The sequence below is a fragment of the Myxocyprinus asiaticus genome, chromosome 12 (assembly GCF_019703515.2).
Source record: "Myxocyprinus asiaticus isolate MX2 ecotype Aquarium Trade chromosome 12, UBuf_Myxa_2, whole genome shotgun sequence".
Lineage (NCBI taxonomy): Eukaryota > Metazoa > Chordata > Actinopteri > Cypriniformes > Catostomidae > Myxocyprinus > Myxocyprinus asiaticus.
In genome coordinates this window covers 31,657,040-31,677,874 of record NC_059355.1, presented here as the reverse complement: position 1 = coordinate 31,677,874, position 20,835 = coordinate 31,657,040, and the positions used below count along the sequence as shown (strand labels likewise).

The following is a 20,835-nucleotide window of genomic DNA, read 5'->3' as shown; positions in this document are numbered from 1 at the left end:
TGCGTTGTCATTATGGAAACTGTAATTGCAGATAAAATTTAGATTATTTTGTAATGACAACTGTAATATCTTGGATTAGGATGAATTTGCATTATATCAGAGTACAGAACCTGTCTAAAATTTCTATTATTAAACAGAAGACGAAAAAATGATTTAATGATGTCCTGTGACTTTTTCCAGATGGCTTGGTTTCATATAATGCTCCACTTGGCCAGCAGATGACTCTTAATGGACAGTATATTTATCTCAATGACACTGTGTATGACGGAGCCATGAGTTACAGGTCAGTACACTTTTAAATAACCTTGAGAATAAATAAGCAAGATACTGAAAACAAATTACACAATTATATTCACAGTTCAATAATTGTCACATACACAATGGTACACTTCGGTAAAAAGGCAGTGAAATGTGTTGTCTGGCAACAAATCAATCAATCAATCAATGACACTGATTCAGATTTAGTACAGTTTGAACTGACTTGTTCACCTGATTTGATCCCAGATCAGTTACACAATACTGACAGACTAACTAATCTAGAGCTGCTTTGTTATTACATGGTTGCCATGACAACAATAAGGCACCAGGATGGGAGAGAGTCACAGTGGTTTCAAAATGTTCACAGGAGAATTTGACTCATTGCTCCTTGAACAATACCTTCCATGACACAGTGCGAAGTGTGTTTACCTTCTTGTGTGTGTGTGTGTGTGTGTGTGTGTGTGTGTGTGTGTGTGTGTGTGTGTGTGTGTGTGTGTAACATCAATGCCAGCAGAAGACCTCAAATTAAAACCCCACACATTCATTCTACCACAAGAGACAGTTACAGGCTAATATAATGCAGCCATCTAGTGGTGATATAGCATAAACAGTGCACATTCTGAAATATTCAAGTATTCATCACCAGACTTTACCAGTCAGTGTACAGTTGCCCCAAAAAGTATTTGGACACTTAAAGGGACAGTTCACCCAAAAATGAAAATTCTCTCATCATTTACTCACCCTCATGCCATCCCAGATGTTCAGGACTTTCTTTCTTCTGCTGAACACAAACGAAGATTATTCAGAAGAATATCTCATCTCTGTAGCTCCATACAATTCAATTGAATGGTGGCCAGAACTTTGAAGGTCCAAGAAGCACATAAAGGCAACCTAAAAGGAATCCATAAGACTCGATGTTTAATTCCTGTATTTTGAAGCGATATGATAGGTGTGGGTGAGAAACAGAAATTAAATTCTCCTAACTGCCCAGTAGGTAGCAATATGCGCAAAGAATGTGAGTCGATATAACAAAAGAATAAGAATAAGTGGAGATTTATAGTAAACAAAGACTTCAATAATTATCTGTTTCTCACCCACACCTATCGTATTGCTTCAGAAGACATGGATTAAACCACTGGAATGGTGTGGATTACTTTTATGCTGCCTTTATGTGCTATTTGGAGCTTCAAAGTTCTGGTCACAATTCACTTGCATTGTATGGACCTACAGAGCTGTGATATTCTTCTAAAAATCTTTGTTTTCTGCAGAAGAAAGAAATTCATACTGATGAGATAATTTTTTTTTATTTTGGGGTGAACTATCCCGTTAAGCACACTTAAATGTGTGAATTTCATTGCATCATATAACATTTTTCATTGCCATTTTTTGCAATTACTTTTAACCAACTGGTCCCAAGGTAAAATTTCATGGATCAGTTTGAAGTCCCCTCAAATTACTGTAGCCATGTTCCATTAAGTTCCACTCAAAATGTAACAAAAGTGGCGCTTATATTTGTAAAACACATATCCAAACATAAAAATGACTGGCTTTGTTTTTCTTGCAGTATGACAGAAGGTCTTGGACAACTGACGGATGGCATGTGTGGCCTAGATGACTTCTCACATAGTCATGTGTACAATGTTTGGCCTGGTTATGACTATGTTGGCTGGGCCAACGAGAGCTTTCCCAATGGTTATGTTGAGATCATGTTTGAGTTTGACCGCACCCGTAACTTCACCACAATGAAGGTATGTGGGTTTTTGTGTGTCTTGATATACAACTCTAATTCTTTCCTCTTCATTCCCAGGTGTATAACAAGTGTGAGGGTGTGTTGTGAGAAGTGCAATCTATAAATGCTGAAACATTCACACATAATGAGCTTAGCATTTAAAAAGTATGAGTAAATGCATTATACAGTAGAGGCATCAAAGAGCATTGTTGCCTTAACCATCCAGTTCCTGACTGAACAGTTAATAGATGAGGATTAAAGGTCTAATTTATCTAACTCTGCCTAAATTAAGTTGCTTTTCACAATACTTATCTTTTCAAAGCAGCTTTACAGAAAACATGTCTTAACCATGACTTAAAACCCTTTAAGCAAGCCAGTGGTGAAGAAAAAAAAACTCCATAAGATGTTTAAGAACCTTGGGAGAAACCAGACACATTTGGTGGAGCCAGTCCTCCTTGGGTATTAAAATAAATGTACATAAGACAAATATTATCTAGTGATAAAACATGTAATATTAGTCTTGCTTTAATTAAATAAATTATTCAATTTTCAAAATGTCAGTAAGACACCCTTTCTTTCTTTGGAGTTTCCACATGCATACATATATTATTTTTTATTAATTCTCTCTACCTCATAACCCCAATTGTTTCAGGTACATTGCAACAACATGTTCTCTCGAAGGGTGAAGACCTTCCAGAAGGCGGTGTGTTATTTCCGCTCTGAGTCAGACTGGGAAGCCACACCCATTTCATTCAGCCCTGTGATGGACGATGTCAACCCTAGTGCCCGCTTTGTCACCGTCTCACTTTACAATCATATGGCCAGTGCTATTAAGTGCCAGTACTATTTTTCTGATATCTGGATGATGTTCAGTGAAATCACCTTCCAGTCAGGTTAGTAAATGGCCCCTAAATGCTTTTCTGAATTCACATTAACATTTATTAGTTTGGAAGACACTTGGCAACTGTCAAGGGGTGGGATATATTGCAGCAAGTGAACAGTCAGTTCTTGAATTGCATGTGTTGGAAGCAGGAAAAATGGGCAAGGTTAAGGTTCTGAGCGAATTTGAAAAGGGCCAAATTGTGATGGCTAGACGACTGGGACAGAGCATCTCCAAAACGGCAGGTCTCGTGGGGTGTTCCTGGTATGCAGTGGTTAGTACCTACCAAAAGTGGTCCAAGGAAGGACAACCGGTGAACCGGCGACAGGGTCACGGGCGCCAAAGGCTCACTGATGTACGTGTGGAGCGAAGGCTAGCCCATCTGGTCTGATCCCACAGAAGAGCTACTGAAGCACAAATTGCTGAAAAACTTATTCTGGCCATGATAGAAAGGTGTCAGAACACACAGTTCATCGCAGCTTGCTGCGTATGGGGCTGCATAGCTGCAGACAGGTTAGAGTGCCCATGCTGACCCCTGTCCACCACCGAAAGCATCTACAATGGGCACATGAGTGTCAGAACTGGACCATGGAGCAATGGAAGAAGGTGGCCTGGTCTGATAAATCATGTTTTCTTTTAGATCATGTGGACGGCCAGGTGCATGTGCATCGTTTACCTTGGGAAGAGATGGCAGCAGGATGCACTCTGGGAAGAAGGCAGGCCAGCGAAGGCAGTGTGATGCTCTGGGCAATGTTCTGTTGGGAAACCTTGGGTCCTGGCATTCATGTGGATGTTACTTTGACACGTACCGCCTACCTAAAGATTGTTGCAGACCACATACACCCCTTCATGGCAACGGAATTCCCTGATGGCAGCGGCCTCTTTCAACAGGATAATACGCCCTGCCACACTGCAAAAATTGTTCAGGAATGGTTTGAGGAACAGAGTTCAAGGTGTTGACTTGGCCTCCAAATTACCCAGATCTCAATCTGACTGAGCATCTATGGGATGTGCTGGACCAACAAGTCTGATCCAAGGAGGTCCCACCTCGCAATTTACAGGACTTAAAGGATCTGCTGCTAACGTCTTGGTGCCAGATACCACAGGATGCCTTCAGAGGTCTTGTGTAGTCCATGCCTCGTGGGGTCAGAGCTGTTTTGGCGGCACGAGGGGGACCTACACGATATTAGGCAGGTGGTTTTAATGTTGTGGCTGATCGGTGTGTGTGTGTATATATATATATATATATATATATAATACAAAAATTATGCGTTAAACAAAAGTAAAATAATAAAGGGATAGTTCACCCAAAAATGGAAACTCTCTCATCATTTACTCACCCTCAAGCCATCTCAGATGCGTATGACTTTGTTTCTTCTGCAGAACACAAATTACGTTTTTTAAAATAATATTTCAGCTCTGTAGATCCATACAATGCAAGTGAATGGGTGCCAGAAAATTTACGCTCCAAAAAGCACATAAAGGCATCATAAAAGTAATCCATACGACTCCAGTGTTTTAATCCATGTGTTTGGAACTGATATGATAGGTGTGGGTGAGGAACAGATCGATATTTAAGTCATTTTTTTGCCAGAAATTCCTCTCCTTGCCCAGTAGGGGGCAATATGCATGAAGAATGTGAATCACCAAAAACACAAGAAGAAGAATGTGAAAGTGATTTGAGCTTAACTTGTCTGGGTTCAGTACAAGTTAAGCTCAATTGACAGTATTTGTAGAATATGCTGCCTTTATGTGCTTTTTGGAGCTTCAAAGTTTTGGTCACCATTCACTTGCATTGTATGGACCTACAGAGCTGAGATATTCTTCTATAAATCTTTGTGTTCAGCAGAGGAAAGAAAGTCATACACATCTGGGATGGCATGAGGGTGAGTAAATCATGAGAGAATTTTCATTTTGGGGTAAACCATTCCTTTATATTTTACTAGACGCATTACCATATTAATAAATTAACACCCAGTTTTAGACAATATGTAACAGGTGTCCTTGTTCCATGTTTCTATCCATCAAGGGTTTTTTGGTCTGAAAAAGGCTGAAAGTTGACCCCTGATACACTGCAAGCGATTCACCCTTAGGAGATAGTAAACTTTAAACTAATTTTCTTTGGAATCAAGGGCCCTATACCTCAAGTTGTTGTGAAAATGTTTTTACCCTGCTGTCAAAAATGGTTATATGATAGCACAGTCATAGTATAAAGTATACACTGTATGTCCTCATTGTTTGAACACCCTCTGATTTCAGATACAGCAATGTATAATACAACCCTTGCTCCCCCCAAGACTGGTCCTCCCACCAGCAGCCAGCCAGGTCAGATTTCCTGCTGTTCCTGATTCAATCATTTGATTTCCTATTATAGAAAAATAGGATATCCCCTTTTGGAGTTCATCAACAGGTTATCTTTTTCTCTATCCCCTTCTTAGGGGATGACCCCACTCACAAAGTAGATGACAGCAACACACGGATTCTGATTGGCTGCTTGGTTGCCATCATCTTCATCTTAGTGGCCATTATTGTTATTATACTATGGAGACAAGTGTGGCAAAAGATGCTTGAGAAGGTGAGATACTGTAGCTTTAAATACAGTTGGAGGAAAAAGTATGTGAATCATAGGTTTATGCATAAATGGGTCATAAAATTAGGTCTGATCGACAGCTAAGTCACAACAATAGATAAACACATTATTGAACATAACATAACAAAACACCACCCTGCCTTATAAAAAACACTCAAAAAGTTTTTGAGTGTTTTATCTTCATTTATAAGAACCATTGCCTGATATGAACAATGCCTTAAACAAAAGAGGTCTCAGAACACCTGACTCACTTTGTCCTGTAAGTGTAGATTTATTGTAGACAGATTAATATAATTGTGTAGTTATAGTTTTATGTACTGTATGTCCATCAGGATCTGTGATGCTGGCACAAACTTACATAGCTTTAAAAAATATAATAATACTGAAATTCCTTAAGTGTTCAGTAACACTATGGCTCTATATGATCTCATCGTCTCACGATGTTCCCATATGAACTGTTTGTCAGGCCTATGCAAAATGCAATGAAAGATGAGTATGATGACAATGGTATTACAGTGTTATTGCATGACAACTGATACAGTGTGAATCCATTTTAGCAGTGCTTGTATTAATGAAAAAGTGCCGAATGTTTCCATCTCAACATATTTAGGGCAGTCTGAATACTCTAGTAAATATATGAGCCTTTTGGCTTTCTTCACTAAACATCCTTCATTCCAGGTGTCTCGGAGGATGCTGGACGATGAACTAACTGCTAGTCTGTCAATACAGAGCGAGACCTTCACCTATAACAACAACAACAGCCCCTCCTCAGTGCCCAGCGAGCAGGAATCCAGCTCCACCTATGAACGGATCTTCCCACTGGGAACTGACTACCAAGAGCCATCCCGCCTCGTCCGCAAACTGCCTGAGTTCTCTCAGACTTCAGAGGATGCTTGTGAGTTTCAGAGAACATGGGTATATATTAGGGGGCGAATGTTACATTTAAATATATTTACATTAATTTAAAATATTAATGTAAATATTGATCAAATGTAAAATAACTATATTTAAATATATTTACATTCATTTACTATATATATATATATAATATATTAAATATGACATTTCCTGCTGTTTGATGTGTTATACTCCATCTAAATCTATTTTAAATAGAATTTTACTAATTCTTTTAGTCCTTATGCATATATAATTCTAATTATCATGAGCACAGTTTTTATGACCAATTTTGTACTTGTAAAAATAAAATAGAATAAAATAAAATCCATACATGCATCACGTATTTTATATAATGTAAAACATGGATTTTGAATGCATGCTAAAAATTGTACCACCGTTCAGTGTTGTAAAGCTTCTTACGGTATGTACAGTCCAACATGTCCTACTAGTCTTTAGCTTTGTAATCTGCGTTTCAGATTACCTCAATAGATGTGTTTCACTTTTTCTGCAGCATCAACAAGTACAGCTTCCAAGTCCGCTCAAGCAAGTGCACAAGATGGTGCTCCACATTACGCTGAGGCAGACATTGTCAACCTGCAAGGTGTGACTGGGGGCAACCTGTACGCTGCGCCTGCCCTCGCCATGGACTTGCTGTCAGGGAAAGATGTTGCTGTGGAAGAGTTTCCACGAAAATTGCTTACCTTTAAAGAAAAGCTTGGAGAAGGACAGTTTGGAGAGGTCAGTTCTGACCACTTGACTTCTTAACAAGAATGATCATAGTTTTGATGAATGATGATTTTAATTAGGTTGTGTTGCTTAAATAAGACCTGTTTAAATGTCTAGTCTTATTCTGTATCAAGCTTGTTTTGTTATATTCTGAGTGAATTTAAAGCAAATGTTTGAAGGCTGTCTGATTATACTGAATGTCTGTTATTGCCTGTTGCCAGGTGCATCTGTGTGAAGCAGAAGGCATGCAAGACTTTATGGATGAGGACTTCTCCTTCGATGTCATCGAAAACCAAACAGTGCTTGTTGCTGTTAAGATGCTTCGAGCGGATGCAAATAAAAATGCTAGGTTTGCAAGCCCACATGTTACAGTCAGGATGACTTCCATAAACTGAAACGTTGACACTTCATTTTAATAAACAAAAAATGCATTTAAAACCAAATACATAAATTATCACAGAGCTTTATCATATAATGAATTATTATGTGCAAGACTTTAATATTTATTTAGTAAATATTAAAGGAATGTTCTGGGTTCAGTACAAGTTAAGCTCAATTGACAGTATTTGTAGAATATGCAGTAATATGGAGAATAAAATAATTTTAACTCATCCCCACATTTATAAAAAAAAATAAAATAAATAAATGGAATTGAATGGGGCCAGTCCATAAACATCAAAAGTATAGCCACAAGACAAACGTTATACATGCCAACATGATTTTAGTGTGATAAAATCTCTGTTCTAAATGATTTTAGAATGATTTTAGTTTACTGGTGTAATGTTGTCATGGCAACAATGTTTTAATTTAAAAAATAACTTTACTTAGATAAGGTTACTAAGTGATTTTATCACACTAAAATCATATCAGCATGTATAATGTTTACATTTTGTGGCTATATACTTTTGAGACTGTGTGTGTTGTTATAGTCACCACCATTGTTAGCGCTTTACAGTAACTGGGTTTTTTTTTTTTTTTTTTCGTTTTTTCGAAATTATTTTTTGTGTTAATCAAGATTATGCCACCAGTGCTGTCAACTGAGCTTACCTTGTCCTTGATGAACCCGGAACTATTCATTCTTGGCTTTAGCTTCCAAAATAACCACAGCTAAAGCCAAATTGCCACAGCTTCTTTCCTCTGTTTACAGGAATGATTTCTTGAAGGAAATAAAGATCATGTCACGGTTGAAAGACCCCAACATTATCCGGCTCCTGGCAGTGTGTATGAGCTCCGACCCTCTGTGTATGATCACTGAGTACATGGAGAATGGAGACCTTAATCAGTTCCTGTCTCGCCACGAGCCCGAGGGCATGATCGCTCTTCTCAGCAACGCTCCAACAGTCAGGTAGATATCACACTGCATTAGTCTACAGTAACAAGCAAAGAATCTGCCAAGAGCCTGAAAGTAGATATAGTAATGACTACTGTAAGTGCAAATGCAGTGGTGGATTGTTACATGTAGAATGCCTATTATTGAAAGATGGGCTTTGTATTATGAAGGAAGTAAATGGAATTACAGAAACAGAATGAGTCAATTAGCAACTTCTCATTGTTAAACATGACTTTTTACCATAACCACACAAAAGTAAGACATTCTATGTTTTAACTGTCTTTCTCAGCTATAGTAACCTACACCACATGGCCTCACAGATTGCTTCAGGCATGAAGTACCTCTCCTCTCTCAACTTTGTGCATCGGGACTTGGCCACCCGCAACTGCCTAGTGGGGAAGAACTACACTATCAAGATTGCAGATTTTGGCATGAGTAGGAACCTGTACAGTGGAGACTACTACCGCATCCAGGGCAGAGCTGTGCTGCCCATCCGCTGGATGTCCTGGGAGAGCATTCTTCTGGTTAGACACACTCACACAACCTAGACAAACAATAAATCTTGATTTGAAAGTCTCCTAGAAAAACATAGAGGAGACCAGGACTAGTTGTCACAAGGGCTATATCTCAGTAAATATAAGGTTTTGAGTCAAAAGTCAAACTACACACGTGTTTTCTCTAGCATTTACTTTGTAAACTGGTTTCATACACTTATGTTAGATTAGCATTTTAAATTAGAAAAAATGCTCCAAAATCATTACATTTTTGCTATAGTTGTCAGGTAAACTAGTTAACACAATAAAATCATACAAGCATACATTCAGGCAAGAGTCAACTATACTGTACAAAGACGGTAGATTGTAACTGAAAAGATGAACTGTGTTCAATTTATTAATTACAATATTTCTTGGCCAAAACAATGGTTTGATATTTTTGTGCATTACAATTTCATCACAATTTTGTGGTTTCGTTAATTCATTAATACAAGGTATGGGAAGAAAAAAAAAACAGATTGGGTCCATAATAATCTGACTCAGTGTCTCAAACATCTGCAGGGGAAATTCACCACATCCAGTGATGTCTGGGCTTTTGGAGTAACCCTTTGGGAGATGCTTACCTTCTGTAAAGAGCAGCCCTACTCACAGCTATCAGACGAGCAGGTCATTGAAAATACAGGGGAGTTCTTTCGGGATCAAAGGAGACAGGTACAAAAAATAGTGAACCACATTTGTGTAGAGATTGGAGAGATCTTCTGATTAAACTGAAATGTGATCTCTCATATTCAGACTTAAAACATCTATATGTAATTTCAGGGCACTATCTAATAGTTCTGAATATATTCTTATTCTCAGATATACCTGCCCCAGCCGCCAATTTGTCCTGACTCCATCTACAAGCTCATGTTAAGCTGCTGGCACAGGAACACCAAAGAACGGCCATCATTCCAGGAGATTCATCGTACCCTACTGGAGTGCAAGCCATAGTGTCGACTTATTTGCCAACCTTGGCACCTTCAGAGACATTTCAGTGCTCCCACAGGACTCCAGTCAATCATACACTACAACAGGCACTTATATCTTCTCCCGTATAGACAGAGAGAGAAGAATCCATCATTCTTCTGTAGCAATTTTTACTGTGAGTGTGCAAAGGCAAACTGATATATATTGTCAAATTGAACAATGCGGTTTTTTACCCCCCTTAACTAAGTGTAGTTGGCTGGTATACAATAACTGGGCAGCACTAGGCCAAAATAAATGTAGCAATGAATTTAGGCACCTTTAACACAGAAGGATTAGATTTTACACGCTGTGCATTTTCTCCAAATTACTCTATCTAGGATATCTGTCTAAAGTTAGAAACAAACTGGCATTGGGAAATAATTTGCTGTAACAATGTAAAAGGGAAAGGATGCGGCAAGAATGCTTGACAATATAAATAATAATTTAATAATAAACTTAAACAAAAAGACAAAGACAAAGACACATGCCGGGCAACTGCCCGTAATACTCTCTCTCTCTCTGGAACTGCTGCCTCTGGTGCATTTGTCCCTCTTTAGGGCTTGATTAGCCTGATTAGCCTGATATTAGGCCGGGTCGTGCAGCATCACGACCCGGCCCCGCCCTCCTCACTGCCACATTTGCCTTTTGTGATTAACATTTCCATGTTAATGTTGTGTTCAGTATTTTGGGGCCGAAGACAGCTTGAATGTAAATAAGAATGCATTTTAATTGACATTCAGATTCAGCTTTGGTTTTATCTTGATGTCTCAATGTCTGTGCATATGTTCATCTCATTTATTAAGAAGTATTTTGTTATTTTTTTTTAAATATTATTATTCTGGAGTAAGCTAAAACACACTTTCAACCAAGTAGATTAACATTTTTTTAGCTTTTTTTTTTTTTAAGTGCATTAATCTGGTTTTCACACAATTTCAAAATCAACATTTGAAAAAGCAAACCTAACATGCAAACTTTTCCATTGGTCAAAGAATTGTAATAATAATAATAATAATAATAATAATAATAGTGATATCCTGAAACTACATATAGTGTTAATATTTAAATGTATTACATTATAAAAGTGTTTGTGCTTTTCCTCGTGTTATTCACTAGAATCTTCCTATGGTGGTTATTTAAGACTTGTAAAGGTGAAACTGAACATCTTTTATTTTGTTGTTTTTTTGTTTTTTTGTTGCTCAAAACAACTTTTGCATCATGTCATGCTAATAGCTGAAATTTTAGCATTCTCATATTTGTAAATCAACTTTGAATTTCCATAACTTTTACAGAAATCACTGAAGTTACACAAGTTACTTGCATGAAGTTGGATGAAATCCAATAGTAACATTACTTTGTACTAATCTCACATTTTTCATTGTATGTCCTATGTCAAATGTCAAATGTCTTCATTTTTTTTTCCTTTCTGGGTATTTTTTATCAAACAGGGAACACTATTTATGCACATTGATTATCGTCATTTTAATGTTGAGTATCAATAGAACAACTGAAAAGCTTTACTAAAGCGGTTTTGTCTTATTTTATATATATATATATATATATATATATATATATATATATATATATATATATATGTATATATATGTATATGTGTGTGTGTGTGTATTCATTCAAGGTTGTGCTGAATTGCTAAAATTTTGTTTGGAGGAATACTGGATTTGTATTGAACAGATGCACTACGATGGTTTACAGTACGTTGTGAAGTGTTTTTGGATGTCAAATGTGCTGCAAATGGGACACTCAAATTTAATTTGTTATTAATTTGTACACTTGGAAATCATTTTTGGAAGGTCACTGTACATGACCATAATATTTTACATTTGCACACCTTTTGTTTTCGGTTGTGATTTACCAAACCATAAGAAGTGATTTGGATCTGGGTTTAAAGATCTATGGAATTATGTATAGCTGTTTAACATTCTTGACATGACTGTTGAGGTTGCATTGTAGATAGGTCTTTGCTTCATTTCTGCACAGTTTAATGCCAGAAATGTGTCTGGTTTCTCATCAAGTATATTCACAAACTGAAGTTCTCACTGATCAGTTAACCTTACAACAACATAAAACAGCCCTTTCTTAGGTAATGAGTTGTTTACAAAAACCTGCAAATATTCCACATTCTTCTTAAAAAAAAAAAAAAAAAAAAAAAGGTCTTGTAAAGAGTGGAAATAAACGTTTATTATAGCTTAGTAAGCCTACTTTTGTGTACATTGAAAATTTCATACCGAAATGAATGGGAAAACTGGATGTTTTTTGTTCATAGCAAAATATCCTGCAATGTTATAATTAATCCTTGGAATACTCTCTTTGTCACCTCTCTAACTTGCGCATTCTTGCATTATTCCTTTAATAGACATAATGATTTTCAATGAAACTGTAAATGTTAGGGAATTGTACATATGATAATAAATTGACGAGTCTAACAATTGTTTCCTGGACATTTTATAATTATAAAAGCACAAATTTCTCACTGACAGAAGCCTAGGTGACTGTATCTGTCAGATAAAGAAAGTGATGACTAAATTGGACATTTGTGTACAGCTTAGATTATTAATTTTAACATTGTGTGTACTCAGAAGTGGAAATAAAACTGATTTTAAAATTGGGATTTGGTGAATAGTTGTATCACGTCTACTTTTCGACGATTGGTTGGTCTGGTCTGAGTCAGTGGCTAATGCTTGATTGGTCAGTGTAGATGTCACATCACAGAAAGAAAGCAGGTGATTGGTCGATAGATGTGTGACCTCCAATCACACAATGGCGGCGTAAACTCCATCTGTACACACGCAAAAAGAGACGGATTATCTGTTGCGAAAGGGAAAGTGCAGAATTCGATTCTTATATATTCTAATCTAAACGAATGTGTAGATAGGGTGAAGAAAGTAGTGCTGGTAACCGGTGCAAACAGGTAACGAAATCTTATTTTTCTTAACAATCTTGTTGTAATAGTTTCGCATCACTATTATAGTAACAATAATCTCTGTTTTAAATCATGCTGCTGTTGCAGTAATGAAAACTTCTATATGTACATGATCAGCTCTGTCTCTGTCTTGTTCTAGCTGATATTTTTGTTGTCAAAGAAAGATTATTCCTTAACCCCTTTGTAAAATAAATAAGACATCTGAGAAAGAAAGATAGAAATGGCCATTCATATTTTTAAACTGAATAATTCAGCATACTATACTATACTAAATGCAAACTATATTCTAAACATACACTATTTTATAACTGTGTGTGTGTGTGTGTGTGTGTGTGTGTGTGTCCGTGTGTCCGTGTGTCCGTGTGTCTGTGTCCGTGTGTCCAGTGGTATTGGCCTTGCCCTGTGCGAGCGTCTACTGACCCAGGATGTCCAGCTGCAGCTCTGTCTGGCCTGTAGGAACATACAGAGAGCCCGACAGGCTCTTCTAGTGTCTCATCCTCAAGCTCAAGTTTCTCTACTACATTTAGATGTTGGCAACATGCACTCTGTGATCAGGGCTGCTGAGGAGTTCAAGCTGAAGTAAGAGATTGCAGCACCCACTTACCAATATCCACCATGTTTTTAATGGGTTTGTTCAACCCAAAAGGAACATTCTGTAATTTATTCACTCTCATGTCATTCCAAACCTGTATGATTTTCTATCTTACGTGGAACAAAAAAGGAGAAATTTTGAAGAATATTCGGGCTACTCTTGAAATAAAAAAAATGCTCTTGAAATCCATACAGTGAAAGCAAACAGTGACCTAGAACTCCAAAAGAAAATGAAAAAGCAGCATAAAAGTACCATACAATTAGTCCGTACAACTTGTCTGCAATATTTTGAGTGTTCTGAAGTCATTCAGTAGTTTAGTGTGAGGATCAGACAAAACAAAAAAAACAAAAAAAATCAACTCGTTACTCACTGAAAGTCCTCCACTGTAAATCTCTTATCTTATTGTACAGTATATTGAAACTTCATAATTGGTTACGAGACGTGTTGTGTTTTTTTTTTTTTTTTTTGTGGTTTGATGTTATAATTAACTGTGTCAGAAACAATGTAGTACAATTTGGATTGTGGATTTGTGGAGTGGACCCATTGCAAGAATTTATACAAAGATCAGCAAAAATAGATAAAAAAAAAGTTTATTCAGTGAGTCAACACCCTCAGAATGATACAAACAATGTAGCACTTTTGAAACCCGAAATATGATGAACTCACTATAAGATTTGATAAAGTCTTTAGCTATTTTTATTACCTTATTAACTTTAGCTTTTATTTATTTCAACAGGTACAACATATTAGACTATCTGTACCTTAATGCTGGAATCATGCCTAATCCCAAGGTAGATCACAAAGCCTTTTTATAAAGGTCTCTTCCAGGTACAGTTTATGTATATCTTTCAATATACATTGTTTTTGTATTATTGCATATTATGTCTAATAAAGAATGTTAGTCCCCAACATTACACCCACAATTGAAAATCTAAAGGTTTTGTAATAGCATAACTGGAAAAAAACAAAGCACTCATGTTACATTTGAAAATAATTCAGTATGCAGTATACAAACGTTGCATAATGGTATTTTCCTGTGATACCCAGACAACTAGATTAACTAAAAATTGTGCACAGTGTAATGCATCTATTATGTGCTATTGATTTGGTATTATACCATTTAATAAATAAATAGTTGCATACTGTGTACATTATTGTATACTGCTTTTAAAAATAGCATGCAGGTTACAGTATGTACTGATGTAGTAGGCAGTATACTGTATGATAGTATGTTATTAAACATAGCAGTAGTCTGTGATATTGTCCAGAGGGTATTCGGAGAGTATTCTGACCCAGGAAGATAAGATCACACCCATTGGATTACATGGTGTTTGCCACTAATCTGTTTGGTCATTTCCTTCTGTTAAGAATAGACAAATGTTTCTTTAGCCACACATAAATACAAGAAAGGTATTTGTTTCTCTAGGCTACTAAATTTCAGCAGTTGTTTGTTGAAGCAGTTTGAATGTGACAGTTACATTTCCCAACATTCTAAATCCAACAGCCAACTTAAAATTTTTGAAAATGACAGTTACGTTTTCTAACATTCTAAATCCAACAGCCAACTATAGAATGTTTGAATTGTCGGTGTTTGTTGGGGCAGTTTGAAAATGTCAGTTACGTTTCCCAACATTCTAAATCCAACAGTCAACTTTAGAATATTTGAAGTGTTGCTGTTTGTTTGGGGGGTTGAAAATGATAGTTATGTTACTAACATTCTAAATCCAACAGCCAACTTTAGAATCCTTGAAATGTTAGTCTTTGTTGGGGCAGTTTGAGCTAACCTTATGAGAGCAGAATTTGGCCATGCTAGAATACAACATATGCTCACAATATGTCTTTTCCATGAAACAATATCAAATGAATCACCTGTCTCATAAAGATCTCCAAGAACAATATTTCATCCACAAATAAGTGCCACCGTTTCATTTCACTGTTGTCAATTATGTGTTCCCTGGCAGCTGCCCTGGGGACGGTTGCATAAAACTGTTTTATACTAGTCTTACTAGTTAGTCGTCTAAAATTTTGGTCTTAACTTTTTCAGTCAGTTGCATAAAAACTTAGATCGGTCTAACTTAAGACCAAAATGTAGGACATCAGACCCCTAGACTAACTTTTGTTTACATTCTATGTTGCCATGGAGAATTACTGTCAGCTGATCTGGTGGGGGCTTCAGTTGAGACTTCGTAGAAGATTTTCTCTTCAATGATGGTAGCAAAATTTCTTGTGTTTTTTATTATTTGGGTTAAAATCACTCAATTTGTTCATTGGAATCAATTTTGAAGCACTGTATTCCTCTAATAGGCAAATATTTTCATCGAATGAAAACTGTATTGAGCATTCCACAGTCGGCCATCTTTTAAGCTATTCAGTGTCTTACTTTTCCCACAATGCAATGCGAATTAGTCTTAATAAAGACAACTGCAAGCTTGTTTTATACAACAGGCTTTCTATGGCATCTTTAGCTAGTCAGGCTAATTGTTAGATGAAGTCTTAAGTTAGTCGCTATGTTTATGCAACCGGCCCCTGATCAATAATTCATCTGAAAGGGCCTGGGTAGCTCAGCGAGTATTGATGCTGACTACCACCCGTCACGAGTTCGAATCCAGGGTGTGCTGAGTGACTCCAGCCAGGTCTCCTAAGCAACCAAATTGGCCCAGTTGCTAGGGAGTGTAGAGTCACATGGGGTAACCTCTTTGTGGTCACGATTAGTGGTTCTTGCTCTCAGTGGGGTGCGTGGTAAGTTGTGCATGCGTCGCATGATAAAATGCGCGGACTGACTGTCTCAGAAGCGGAGGCAGCTGAGACTTGTCCTCCGCCACCTGGATTGAGGTGAGTAACCGCGCCACCACGAGGACCTACTAAGTAGTGGGAATTGAGCATTCCAGATTGGGAGAAAAAGGGGATTAAAAAAAATAAAAAAAATCTTAAAATCTTTGGTGCTGAAGTTATTTCTGAGTCCTCAATTTTCAACCTAGTGCTTCCTTGTGAAGTGTTTGCTAATTTAAGAGCTCGTTCATTTGCAAGAAGGCATTTTATCATTAGCATTGGAAGCTGAAGTTTGGGCAGCACCATTCTCTCCAGATGCTTATTGATACTTTGGAGATTTTGTTGCTCAATTGGCTCTGACATTAAAGTTGCAGTAGATGTCACAGTCTGTGTCCTCGAAGGCCAGACGAGACATACCGATTTTCTGCTGGGATGGCACCAATTCACAGGGAGTTTGATGGCTTGTATTTCTAGTCAAGTTGCCTTCTGTTTCTCTCTCTCTCTCTCTCTCTGTCACACACAAACACACACATTTACATTCTAGTTTTTAAATAAATTTGTCAGCCATTTAGTTTATATACTGTGTGTGTGTGTATGTGTGTGTGTGTGTGTGTGTGTATATATATATATATATATATATATATATATATATATATATATATATATACTGTATATAAATACACACACAAACAACAAAATGTCAAAGGCAGCTGCAAGAAATCAATATGTCCATCACAAACAAAATCAAATATTTCAGATAGTCATTGGGGTGGCATCCATCAAAACAGGCTATATTCATTGAAAAATGTACTAATAAAGAGGCCCTTTCTTTAGAAAAAAAAATAGTTATTTTTATACATTCGTTCATTTTATGAAGCAGTCTGTATGATTATCAGCCATTTAGTTTTGTGCTTTAAGTGTTGTAGTCGTCTTAAAGGCATTCATGTCATCATTTACTTCCTCATGTTGTTCCAAACATCTCCAAGCATCTTTTTTCCCATACAATGAAAGTGAATGGTGACTGAGGTTGTTATACTGCTCAAAATCTTCTTTTGTGCTCTACGAAATAATGTCATACAGTTTTGGAACAATATAAGGGTAAGTAAATAATGACAGAACTTTCATTTTTGGGTGTACCATGCATTTAATACATGAAAAGTGCTTAACCCCACTCCCTTATCAGTCAATTTTCAAAGTAAACTTGTTAAATATGACTGCAATACACATAATTCAATATGACCTTATCAAGTAACCTTGTAATATTCCTATACAGACCTCACATCACATCTAAAATCATCTACATTGATCCATCATCATAGCCTTAAAAAACTTTGTAAAAACTGAAATTGTTTATAAGCATAAAACAATACTTTCACTTATTCCACTGCATTTTTGCCCTGGAACAGGTGAGGGAGCTGGAGCCCTTATTGTGCCAAGGGGACCACAACTCAGTAGTGATCTGGACATCCTCCAGTAATGGCCAGCGATCAGCCTTTATTCTAGGAGACGTGCAGCATCAGAAAGGCCATGAACCCTACAGCTCCACCAAATATGCCTCTGACCTGTAGCCTAACCCTAAACCGTCACTACTACAGCCGGGTAAGTGGACCCTTAGTTTCCATGAGCAATTCATTGCATCCTTTCCACGAAGGGTGAAGCTATTTGCCCCAGCGGTAGTAAACAGGAAAAGGCATTTACAAATCCTAAATGAGATATTTTATTATTTTACATACAGCTACACATTCCAAAACCTCCTAAAATTGGTTGACAATGACAGACAATTGTTACCTGAATTAGTCATGCATACTAATCGGTTCACAGGGTTGTACTCATCAGTAATCTGTCCTGGACTGGTGATGACTAACCTCTGGCACTCTACCTTCATTCTTCTGGACCCTCATCATGCCAATAATGTGGCTGGTTTGTCACCCATTTGTTTTCAGATTAGCTGTACTTCTTGTGTACAACTAAATGGAGGAGTACCGTAGGAAACTCTCACGCAAAGGTAGCCTTTATTTGTGCTTTGACGCATACATTCAGTTTGTGTCTAAGTCATAGTTCATGTCTGATGACCTTTTGTGTGTCCTGTCATTTCAGATAAGGATATTTACCAACACTTTTAACCTCACACCTTATAATGGAGCAGAGGCATTGGTACGAGCCAAAACCACCCCAAATATTCATAGAAACAAGTTTAACCTTGAAAAATTACAATGGCATCTTCTGCAGCTTTATAGGACCACACACTGTGGTTGTACATTTTTGTTCCTAGAGGAATAAAATATATAAATGTACTTTTAAAGGTACACAATAGGTCCTCAGGGTACAATTATGTACCTAAAACATGTTATAAACGTTCTTTATAAATGGATTATAAAGGAGTTATAACTCCACAGTTATAACACCACAGTGATGGCCCATGTACCTTAAAGGGTACAGTTTAGTTAATTTGAGTGTTCATGGTTCTGTGACTGGCATGAACATTCAAGTATTTGTAATGTAAGTGTTTCATACATTGAGATATATACAGTATTTATATATATATATAATATAAAATCAAACCCCTTTATTAAACTTGTATGTCAGTTGCAGAAATGATTCAGCATCACTTTCTGAGCTTCATAGCTTTCTCCTAGAGTCAGTTTTCATCCATTGTTTTTTATTACACAGTTTTGGCTGTTCATGCAGAAACCTGAGTCACTGGAACCGATGGCTAAATACCACAGTTTGACCTCTGGGCTTGGAAACAATTACACCTAGCCTCACAAGGTCAGAACTGTCAATCGCTTTAAGCATTCCCTCTCCTCTGTTTGTTGGGCCCTGTTTTAGGCACAGAATTTCAATTCTAGACAAAACATAATTTAGGCTAATACTGTATGTATTGGATTAGTTCTTCAAAGTAATGGTTAAACTGCGCTTTTCAACTGATAATCTTACAAAGTTAATAAAATTATGCGTACGGCTATACTTTACATAATTTGACTGTGACATCAACTGCTTTTTGTGTTTTTTCAGATGGATATTGATGAAAACATGTCAGAGGCCCTCTATGTAAAGTTATTAGAACTTGAAGATACAGTGCGGAAGAAACTGCGAGACGAGGATCCAGTAATAAAATAAATGTACATACTGGAGACAAATACAGCACATCTCTCACACATTCCATTCCCCACATCAAACACTGTTTTAGATTTCCCCAAGGAATGGATAAATGTCTTTGTACTTACATACTTCATAAATATAATTCCCTATTCATAAAGATCTTTTGAAATACTTAATAGGTTTATAGGTTGTCTAGCATGGCTATGACCTTATTTGCTACATTTTGTCATTCATCCATGTTTTTTCTTTTATTTACAAACATGTTTTTTTTAAATACTTATAAATTATTTTACAATTTATATTGGGTTTGTTGATGCTGTGTATTCCAGTTATTAAAATGTAATTACTGTGAACAGTGAGTAATCTCTGCATTATAATTTGGGTCTACATTTGTAAGCTTTGGTTAGGCATCTGTGATGTCATATTGTATGTGAACTGTCAGTATAGATGCACACCGATAAAAGACATGGGACCCTAAATGCATTTTAAACACTTTTCATGCCCATTTTAGTATCGTGACACCGGAAAGAGCTTCTTCCAAAGTGCTTTGATTAACCGAAAGCCTTACAACCTGTATATTTATATGAATAAATCTATAGATCTTTAAGCTCGTGTTGGTTTTTAATCTCTGTGTGGTGAGCAGTAGTCCTTGCCTCGGCCCCTTTGAGCTTGTGGCTCAGACTAGGGTGATGTCACTGCCACGGGAACTGGGCCAAAATCAGCGTAGTCTGGAGTGAGGGACACTGTATCTGCCCTGTCATCATTTTCCAATGAATGATACTGGACATGGAACAATCCTTCTGTCATTCCTAATTCACCTGGCAAAGTGTAAACTGTATGTTTAATTTGTATTTTATTTTTTCTCTAGATTTGAATGTCACTTTGATACATTCAACAAAAAATGTGTTCCTGTCATTCAGTTTAAACATGAGACTTCTGTTAGCACTCAAAGCAAAGGCAAAAAAACAATTAAAAAAAAGATATAAAGTGCAATGGTAACAACAGTTTATTTTACTACACAGCATTAAATTAACATAATTAGCAGAATCTAATGGTGCTAGTCTCTAGATGAGGGATTGCAGGGATAAGTGGATTGCCATGGTGATGAAGATCAAAGAGATGCACTTCCCTGTATTAATAAAGAAACAAATGCATTAACCAAAATGACGTTATGTGTTTGCAATTTTATGGATGTTTGGTCACAAAGACATGGCAGAACGGGGTAAAACACATTGTTATTACTATGGTAATTACAGTATAAGCTAATATATGTAGCATGAACACCAATCAGTCTTACCCAACTGGATTAGCCCATCAGGTACATAAACTTGCTTTAAAGGCCATATTATCAAATCCTACTTTGACAGCAAAGGTAAAACAACACTGATTTGTCAATCTTACCTTGCAGCTGGAGTTCTCTGGTCACTGTACTCGTGCAGATGTACACTTTTCAGCTGAATTAATATTAATACGAACTCTAATGAGACTTGAAAATATTAATCCACAATTCAAGACGAAGCGATGT

At 36.9% G+C, this 20,835-nt stretch overlaps 1 protein-coding gene and 1 pseudogene across 4 annotated transcripts in view; both read left to right on the top strand.

Annotated features, from left to right (window-relative positions):
* LOC127449450 (discoidin domain-containing receptor 2-like) overlaps positions 1–11,431 on the top strand; it is a 59,134-nt gene extending 47,703 nt beyond the window's left edge. The window contains exons 6-17 of one of the 4 annotated variants that reach the window (XM_051712870.1): positions 181–283; positions 1,823–2,006; positions 2,640–2,880; positions 5,127–5,192; positions 5,330–5,442; positions 6,187–6,352; positions 6,866–7,092; positions 7,302–7,429; positions 8,228–8,425; positions 8,700–8,934; positions 9,466–9,615; positions 9,763–11,431. In XM_051712870.1, the coding sequence (XP_051568830.1) occupies positions 181–283; positions 1,823–2,006; positions 2,640–2,880; positions 5,127–5,192; positions 5,330–5,442; positions 6,187–6,352; positions 6,866–7,092; positions 7,302–7,429; positions 8,228–8,425; positions 8,700–8,934; positions 9,466–9,615; positions 9,763–9,894 (1,943 nt within the window). In that variant the 3' untranslated portion in view covers positions 9,895–11,431. Of the gene's footprint in view, positions 1–180; positions 284–1,822; positions 2,007–2,639; positions 2,881–5,126; positions 5,193–5,305; positions 5,443–6,135; positions 6,353–6,865; positions 7,093–7,301; positions 7,430–8,227; positions 8,426–8,699; positions 8,935–9,465; positions 9,616–9,762 lie in introns of all 4 variants that reach the window. The other 3 variants (XM_051712868.1, XM_051712869.1, XM_051712866.1) reach the window with 3 other exon arrangements.
* Positions 11,432–12,652: 1,221 nt separating this feature from the next.
* Positions 12,653–20,140, top strand: LOC127449467 (3-keto-steroid reductase/17-beta-hydroxysteroid dehydrogenase 7-like; annotated as a pseudogene).
* Positions 20,141–20,835: the final 695 nt, after the last annotated feature.